This window comes from Triticum dicoccoides, chromosome 5A (assembly GCF_002162155.2).
Source record: "Triticum dicoccoides isolate Atlit2015 ecotype Zavitan chromosome 5A, WEW_v2.0, whole genome shotgun sequence".
Taxonomy (NCBI): domain Eukaryota; kingdom Viridiplantae; phylum Streptophyta; class Magnoliopsida; order Poales; family Poaceae; genus Triticum; species Triticum dicoccoides.
Window position 1 is genome coordinate 610,372,701 of NC_041388.1, and position 9,587 is coordinate 610,382,287.

At 49.2% G+C, this 9,587-nt stretch overlaps 1 protein-coding gene and 1 non-coding gene across 2 annotated transcripts in view; both read right to left on the reverse strand.

Annotated features, from left to right (window-relative positions):
* Positions 1–1,348: 1,348 nt before the first annotated feature.
* LOC119303369 (NADH dehydrogenase [ubiquinone] iron-sulfur protein 2) overlaps positions 1,349–9,587 on the reverse strand; it is a 10,258-nt gene continuing 2,019 nt past the window's right edge. The window contains exons 3-5 of the mRNA XM_037580495.1: positions 4,885–5,351; positions 3,644–3,913; positions 1,349–1,944 (exon numbers count right to left, since the gene is read on the reverse strand). Of these exons, the coding sequence (XP_037436392.1) occupies positions 1,682–1,944; positions 3,644–3,913; positions 4,885–5,351 (1,000 nt within the window). The 3' untranslated portion in view covers positions 1,349–1,681. The remainder of the gene's footprint in view (positions 1,945–3,643; positions 3,914–4,884; positions 5,352–9,587) is intronic.
* TRNAS-UGA lies at positions 8,938–9,024 on the reverse strand. The gene has a single exon. It is a non-coding gene; the product is annotated as a tRNA-Ser (tRNA).

Sequence of the window (9,587 nt, forward strand, 5' to 3'; positions counted from 1 at the left end):
TGGCATCATCAAATGATACAAGTCTTGGATAAGAATCTACAACGCACTAGAACGCCCTTGTTGATGATTCTTTACTGCGACTGCATCCAGCTCGAATAATGCGATATCTCACACCGAGTTCAAAGATACTTAACCCTTCCTCCTCTTACTAATACTACAGAATGTTCTTGTATGCCCAATACCAGGTATAAGCAGTGATTTCAAATCCAGAAGTGAATCGTACTAATTTCCTTTACGTAAGGCAGAGTTGGGTTTTTGGGGTTGATAGTGGAAAAGTCGACAGAGAAGGATCAGCATATCCTTGTTTAAATAGGTCCACTAGACCTTAGCTACTTAATTTCATGGTATTTAGCACGGACGATAGAAGATTGGAATGATGGTATCAATGTGCCGCATTGAAATGAGAGTGGCTATATCGCTATCAATCAAGGTGGGACAGATCAGCCATCTCCACAGATTGCTAGTTTGCTGAAAACAATCCAGCTTTTGCCAAAAGAAAGCCAAACTCTCATCCAGATGCATCTCGATTCACATTTCTATATGATAATATGCACGACCGATTCTCGTATCTGCTGATACAAGAGATTCTTTCCAAAGATAACCCTAACCCCTGGGTGGGCGAAAGATGGAGACAATACTACCGTTGAAGCGCAAGAGTGAGCAGCAGTCCGGTCAGCCCTTGCTTTCTCAACTTGAGCAGGAAACTTCCAACCAAATAGGAGGGAGGGGCACTCTCAAATAGGAATGCAAACAAAAAATGCGTGCTCTTGAGTGTCAATTCCTCTTCTGACCGAAGTGAATAACAAACATCCCTTCCATCTGGACACTGAATAATGAGAGAATCGTAGAAGTTATCGGAATCCGGGGCTAGAGTCTTTGGCTGAACATCCACAGATGATCGATTCCCTGCGCTAGCAAGTATTGGATTGGAGTGGGGGTTAGTTGGCTCACCATATGGTATAGATCGATAGATATATTTGATACGTCCTATAACATGGAGACGGAGATAGCCAAGCCCCTTTCTCGAAAGGCAAACCCTCTTTATCATCCAACACAGGATCTCCCTATGGAATACCACCATTGTCTTTCTCCATCTCACTCAATAGTATATATCGGTATAAATAGCTCAGCTCACGAAATAGAGCGAGCAAGAGCTCGAACTTGGTAGGAAAGTTCGGATAAGTCGACTCGACTCCTTAGTGCAGCGTACACTTGCTGAAGCAAAACGAGGCTCGTCCATTTGTTTTGATCCGAATCACACTCTAGACCAGCTCTTCTTATAGAGAAGGAACTCCACTTTGACAGTCATACGAGAGGGAAGAGACTCAAAGTTGATGAGAATAGTCGATTTGACCGGTATCACGAATAGCAGTTTTAGTAGAAAAGGGCGTTGATGATTGAAAGGATTTCTCCTCGAACCACTAGTAACTATGTCAGCTTTTGTCATTCTGATGATACTGAATCGGATCAATATTTGGAATAACAATATCTGATCTATCAAATCGATTCATCATCGAGAATGGAATAGTATAACATAGGAATTTGATCCAAACAAACTCCGAATTGGGATTTCTTATTGGATCAGGAATCCCATTGCATTTTGCATCCTTTTCCATTTTGCTTCTTTCAGGCAGTTTTGGCTCGCAATAAAGCTAGGGTCCTGATCGAGCAAGACTACGTCCTATCTATCTACCTCTCCAAACACAATATCTTGAGTACCTATGATGGTGACTACATCTGCTGGCATGTGATGTTTGGACATAGAATCGAGTCCTTGTGAATGGGCAAAGCCAGGTGCTCTTATTTTACAACGGTAGGGACGATTACTCCCATTACTGACAAGAAAGACACCAAATTCACCTTTAGGTGCTTCAACTGCGGTATAGGTAGAAGGAGCTGGTACGGAAAAACCTTCTGTATAAAGTTCGAAATGGTGAATTGAGGTAAAGTAGACCGATGATCCGGTAGTCATTTGGCCGGCTATGGAAAGAAAAAGCTTGCATCTGCTCCCCCTAAACTATAACGGGTCCCATCTCTCTCCAAACCTAACGTGGTAGTTTCCCATCATAAGGCTTTCCATCTATAGATTGAGCCATTACCCACCAAGGATCCCATTCGTTCAGAACTCAGTCGACTGCTTCTATAGATAAGGCGGAACGTCCTTAGTTCAGCATTATAGCACATAGTCTCCGACGCTACTACAGCGCTTCGCTAACTCGAAGCGCCTCGCTATGAGAATGACGCGTCGCTAACGCTCGGCTAAGTCGTCAAACCCTCGCGCTGACCATTCGCTTTCTCAGTAGCGAAAGCGCTTCTCTTTGCCCCTTAACTTCATAAAGTATTTGGAAAGAAAAGAAAGAGATTCTTGGTTTTATTGCTCCCGCTTCCTCATCTGCGCTCGTCAAGCCAACTTTGCTTTTTGGGAGGCGAAAGAGGGATTGAAGCGGACATGTCGAAATGACAGCATCGAAGATATCTATATACACAGGAACGCTTATTCCGGACTGCGTTCCGGAAAAAGTAGCCTACTTGACAGAAAGGGCGGGCACTCTCGGCGCGGAGGTAGGCACTCTCGTCTTTCAACCCCACCGTCACTTTGAATTTAGTGGGGCATTGTTTACTTACAGCCTCTACGAGTTGCAAGTGAATGGGGCCGGTGCGTGGTGAACGGAAGGGTTCATCAAGCTATTTCTCGCCTTAACCCCTAAACTAAATAGGAAGAGGGGTACTTGACTAATAGGGGGCAATTGCATTGCACCTGACTGTGAGGGACCTCTTGATACCTTATGTTCACTTCCTAACTAGTAGCCGGTTTCCTGTCGCGGAAGCCTTTTCCCAGTGCGCGGAGCCCCAATGAGGAAGGTGTTAGTGCTTTCTCATGGGGTCAATAATGCTAATCCCTCTTTTTGTGCCGGGAAGAAGATAAGAAAAGGCGAAGCCTTCTCTTGGTTTCCCAACCTGTTGCTTCTAAAGGCTGCCCTCTCTCGGCTGGATTTTGGTCCAGCCTACTGCGAGGATCCCGTATCCCGTACATCGTCTTTCTCCCTCCTGGGTTCCCGTGGTTCCTATGCCGCCGCGTTTCCCGGTCCTTTTCTTTTAGTGCTTCGACCCGAAGCGATAGCTTGACGCGTTTTCCGTGGATAAGATGGCAGCGCTCCAGCTCACTAAAGAATGGGACGACAGTGGTCCGCCGGCAAGCTCGTTCTGATCCTGGACGCAGTACATTGGAATCCTGAAGCACCACCACGAACGCTACCGCGCGTGCGCCTGCGGTGCGGTAAGGCACCACCCTGTTGTGCCAGCAGCCAACTCCGGCGTGTCAGCTTAGTTATCCTCATCAAGCCACAACCTTGATGTCTAGCTTCCCAACTGGTAGACGGTTCCCTTTCCCCCGGATCAATGAAGAAGGGAGAAGTCAGTTGATTCCTCCGAAGAACCGGAAGCGAAGCGCTATGCCGGGGCGAGGGGACGGGAAAAGAAACTGCTCCGAAGAAAGATATTGGGGTTCCCAATGCTTCTCCACGCCCAACGAGATGCGCCAACCTCGGGATGCTTTACTCCTAACCCCACGGCGGTTCCGAGACGGAGCTTAACCTGAGTCTCGGTTAAGAACGGCGATGATCTACGTTTCACACGGCGCACGATTCCATGGATAGTTTCATTCGAGATCGTGATGGAGGACATAGCTTACGATCATCGGCTTTGATCATGCCACTAGGCATTTGATTAGGACATTGCACAATGATCCGAACACTTTGTCGCATCTCTTCAATACGGATACAGTAACGATCATAGCGATCTCCTCTGGTACCTACTGGTACGTCAAGATCCGATTGGTCATGAACATCGTAAGGTGCTGCTCTTCGTGAATCCCAGCATACCCCAGGTTGGGATGGGTAGGCCCACCACTTCACTTTTGCACTTTCACTTAGGCCCGGGCCAAGTCAGTGGGGGGACCCTGTCGGGCTCCTTCCCCCCCAAAACAAACTGTACGTGGGAGTTTCCCTTCATACGGCTCGAATCATTCTCAGATGCCCCGAGAGGCATCTTTCCTTATGATCTGGTGGTTCACACGCGCGCAAACGAGCACCGGCCGCAACAGCAAGGAACTATGACCAATAGAGTCAGACACAGAGCGTCATACTTCTTTATCTTGTGGTGGTTGAGGAGTTTCTTTCTCAGAGGGTGCGGGACGCTTGCGGAGTCCGTGCCTTCCGTACCACCACAGGTCGTTCTTGGGCAGATCCCGCTCCTAAACATAAGGGAGGGATAGGGGGAAAGGGGCCCTAAAAATCATATAAATAGGGTTGTAGAAAGACCACTTTCATTCGACGTTCCGGGGCGCCCGATTCGATCGACGAATTTGGCGAGCTGATCCGCTTTGATCCAGGAGAAAGCCCAGTCAGCCACCTTTTCGGTGCAGGTCACGTGACCTACAGCTCGGCCTTCGCTTTTTGAGACTTCCTCTACCCACATCTCTATGTGCCCGCAGCACTTTCATATGGAGAAAGATGGGCTTACCATGTTCCATCAATAGCACCTAACCTATGCCGATTTTGGCGGACCGTGCTCCACCCCGGTGAACTCATGCGGTTCCGACGTGCCCAGAGGCCAGAGGCGAATCCGTTCACGGTCCGTAGGACCAACACCATTCGAAGGTTGATGGCCCGCCTCGACTAGAATAGGAATCTTTGACTGGGCTTACACACATTCGCTCACTTACGCTGTCCCCCCTCAGCTCACCCTAGCCCCGGGTACGTCGTCTCCAAGGCTTCACACAAAATCTTCACTGACAACATATGCATGCTTTTGTAGGGTCAGGCAGAACCGTTGTTGCCTGATGGGAACTTCCCCCATATTGCTATCAATGTCTTCATGTCGCACGACCTCTTAACATTACACCACTGAATCCCCAATCCTTTGCTTGCTGTGCAGTGACAGTACCAATATCCACTAATCGTTGTTTCCAGATACGGTTGCCGGTTGACATCTCTTCTAATTCGTCGATACGAGAAGCAAATTGTTGTGTGGAGGAATCAATATCTCGACATAAGCCAAGAGGCAGATCTTGTGCCACTCCACCAGGTCGTATGAAACTGGCATGCATCCTGGCTCCCGGGACTCTTTCATAGAATTCCAACAATTTCTCCCGCTCCTCAAAAGCCCAAAGGAACGGAGTTGATGCTCCCACATCCATAGCATGAGTAGTTGAAGCAAGTGAATGATTTGAAATTCGAGTTATTTCACAGAATAACACTCTTATATATTGAGCTCGTAATGGTACCTCACAATTCAAAAGTCTCTCTACGGCTGAAGAATGAGCGTGTTCTTGGGCCATCGTAGAAACATAGATAGGGTCAACGACGGAACGAACAACGAAACTTTACGACAGCTTTTTCGTACACGTTCACTTGCATCACATACACAAGTGCTCTCTGAACCGTGCAATAAGGTCACCCATAACACGGCTCTCCCACTGGAGTTACCTTAGCCCCGGGCCATGCTATTCCATGATATTGGAAAAAGTTGACTAATTATTATCATCGTCTTGAAAGCTCGGCGCCTTTTGAATATGAGTGGGGCTCCTAGTCTAGGCGGCGCCTTCGTGGAGCCAAACCGAAGGAAGAGCAAAAGGGCGAGGCCACACCCGGCTTCGAATAGGAGGGGGGCTTAGCTCTGGATCCCGCCTGCTTGCAGAAATGAATGGATCAGAAAGGGGGCTGGGTTCTATTTCCGGGCCGGGCAGGAGGTGAAGGCCAGAAGAAGAAGAGAAGTGCGCCTTCCCGGTAAGGAAGAGGATAAAAAGGTGCTGTCATCTATCTCGACCTGTTTCCCGAGGCGTTGGAAATGAAGACCGGCTCAGAGAATCACTGGCGTGCTTTCTCTCCCCCATCGTTTCGCCAACAAAGAAGTCATCCTTGACTTGACTATTGACCATTCCATCCCTACCGAGCCGCCTCTTCGAAGTATTTACCTCTGCCTTTCTTTTTTGAGAACATACCCTTCAAATCAAAAAGAAAAAAAGAAAGAAAAGTTCCTCGTCTGTGATTTAATCGGCCCTAAGGGAGTTTACTCGACCCATTCTCCAGTCTCCCGCACTGCTCAAGTGTGCGACTCCGTATGAGGACCTCCTTCCCTTTTGCTCTGCCCACTCTCCGTTCACACGGTTATCAAAGCGGAGGAAGGGCGGGCAGCAGGTACCACGAGCCCTCTGTCCCACACATCTATCAAGAAGCAAGTGTAGTTCACCGGTTTCCACCGAATGCTCCTATCTCTCGGCAAAGATCGTGTGAGTGTGGAGTTATGCTTCGGATGCTTCGCCATGGAATAGATCGATTCAGTTCCCCTTCTTTTCCGGTGCACTCGCTTTGTATCTCCGACACACAAGGAAGGACGCGGTGGGAAGAAAGCTGCCCTAGCCTCTGTCCGGTCGATCATTCCGCTGGCATCTTGCATTCACGCCTCCGTTTGACTGCCGCTCGGGAATGTAGTTGTAGATACGTGAGTCTTAGTGGGTCGTTGGCTCCACCTCTTATCTCCTTCTACGACATGCTGTAGTCGTCGCCATATTCAATATGTCACTTAGTCATATCTGCCTCGCAGCGGGTCAGCACCTCTGAAAGAAAGGGAGGGAGGACTTCATTCAGTGACTCCGCGATCGCCCTCTAAACGATCAAACTAAGGTAAAGCTTGAAGATAAGTTTTGTACTCGATTAATTTCTCAGTCCCTCTAGTCGGGTGGGCGCCGGCCGGCCGGATCCCCCTGAAAACCGTACGTGCGGGTCTCCCCGCATGCGGCTCACGCCATTTGAGGTGGCCCAGCCCAGCATTCATTCTAAAATCCTGTAGTGAAATTGAGACTGCTCGACCTCGGAAGCAAATTCGCGTGTAGGCAGCGCTGTCTTAATACCGTTGACTGTATCTATTCATTGATACATTGGCTCGCTCCCCCCCTCTTTTTTCCAGAATGAATGAGCCGCTCGGACCTTCCATTTCCGTCAAATGACCCGGCTTCCCCTGGCTCTTCCACCGTCCGGGCTCCCTTTCCTCCCTATGCTCCCCCGGCGCAGGCCCACCACGCTTCGCGCCTGCGACGTTTTCGCCAGACGGTCTTTGCCAGTAGTGCCATCCTCCCCGCAGGCTGTCTGTATGGGTGGGTTGTCCCTTGCTGCTACGTTCTGTTAGGCGCTATGAATTACAAGAAATTAAGTGGTTGACTTGGACAGCAGGCGGGTTACACGTTCCACTGTGCCGAGATGTGAGGTGCAGGTGGTGATGATCACCCCGGGGTATGCGCTAGCGCCCTTGACGGGCACTCCAGGACCCGCCTACGCTCGTGAAAACCCAGGTCGGTCCTCCGACCAGATGTGTGGATAACGAGGCCACCTTCACAACCTTCTCCCTTCTATCTTTATCCAAAGTCAGGTAGGGCGGTTCGCTTGAGTTGCTCAACCGTCCCTTTGCCCGGTGCTCATGACGCGCTACGGAACCTCCACCGTGCTAGCGGCATAGGAGCCTACTCAGCGTCAGCGGCTTCGTGCCGCACTGGAGTGATCCAATATGTGGTTCCGCACGTTCCACCACTTCTCCGTTCATTTCCAATACTGATCGTGAAACACCATGAGCAGCAGGATGTTGAGGTCCGGAATTCGAAGTGAAATTCTTGATTTGCCCGTTCCTAGTCGTCATGGGAAAGAAATAAGAAAGAAATAAGAAAGAGATTATTCCCCTAGAGCTTGTCCAGTACCACCAGTACTCAAAATGCATCTCCGCGCGTCTACCTGGCGCTTTTATTAGCCGCCTTGCATGCAAGCGAAGCGCTATTGGCGGCAATTAATAGCTCACTGAGCGATGATTGATGCAGTCAGTCAGTGCCCTCGATTATTCTATTCCTGATAGAAGGATCATGGCGCCCCGGAAGCATTCCATCCAGCAGCAGCATCTCCTTCAACCACGCGAGGACAAAACTGATGTTAGCTACATTCGAGCGTTCACCGCACAGAGGCGATCTCGAACACTACCTATGATAATAAATCCAAAGGAAAGGTCGACAAAATGATTCAATCTGACTTTCTCGGTATTCTGGATTGAGTAAAAAAGGGATATATGAAGTTCAAGGCCTTGCCAAAACCGTCATGGCCCTATTATGTATAGGCCGTACTAAGCCAATAGCGAATAACAAACTCTTTCCTGCTCCCTCGACCTTAATTAACTCCCCCATCCTGCCAAGCCTCAGCTGCCAGCCCATTGTATCTAAGCACACTGCGGCAAATTGATACAAGTAGCTAAAGATCTCGCATCCGACATCTCCGGCCGAACGGTTAGGCAACACTAGGGCGCCTGGGTCAAAATTCCGCTTACCAAAGAAGATGTCAAGAGGCGAACTCTGTAATTCCCCTCCTGCAAAAGTGATAGAGGCTGTAGCATCCGTGTGGAAGAGGGTAAGCTTTCGGCAACACCTTTTTCAGATTGGAAAGGATGAATACTTGTGTTGGGTCCTGCAGACCAGGATAGCCTCAGATCAAAACCTAATAAATGTACCTGGGGTTGATCATATTTTTGGGGCAATAAGTATTCCGGAATTTGAGCGCTTATGTAGCTCAAAACTCTGCCACCTGAATACTTGATTCATTAAGGTCGTCACCCTATACCCGGAAGTCTCTATCGTTTTCTTTGTCTGTTAAGCTTCACAGGGTTGGGACTCCCTAAATCAAACTGCAATCGTTGTTTATCAGCCAGTCACGACGACACCGAGATCTTCGACTTAGCTCCCACAGGTCATCCACCCGGGGCGGAAGATAACGAAAGGGAGACAAAGTCCTAACTAAATCAACACACAATAACCTCAACCTTCTACCCATTCCATCCATCATATCAGTCGAGTCGAGGAGATTCGTTCTTATCTATAGATAAGGCAAGAGAGAACTTATGACCTCGCGGATGGAGAGGGATTCGAACCCCCGGTATTCCTATCAATACTTCGGTTTTCAAGACCGACTCTTTCAACCGCTCAGACATCCATCCCTGCGCTCGCCCGCCCTATCTATCTGCGCGCTGGCAGGTAGGGGCAACTCTATGTGATTCGCTACGCTTGCTTGCGCCCCACCCCGTCAGCTGACTCTATTGCCTAGCGGTTAGCGACACTTTTCCGGTAGTACGAATCGCTATGCTTCGCTTCTTTCTATATGATAATATGCACCGTCGGTTGCAGCGCTCCCTGCGGGTAATAGCAAGAGAGTGAAGAACGAACGATCCTCAAAAAAGTCAGCAGTGAATGAGTCCGACTCGAGTTCGTGAGTCAAAGGCGTGGCAAGAGAGCGAGTTCGACTCGCGAACGATCCGCAAGTGAAGGACCGATCCTTTAACGCCAGTACTGTTGCGAGACTGGTACTTGGCGGCTCACGAGCAACATATAGAAAAAGGTTGCCCATCACTCCCTCGCTCCTTTTTGAAGGCCCACCGCTCCCCCTTTCTTTAAGTATCTATCCCGGCTTGCATTTTGGGGCGAGTACTACAGTTCCTCCATAATCACACAGAACGCCCAGCTTCGAAGAGCTGCTCTCTCCCCAGTCCACAGCAAGGTGTGG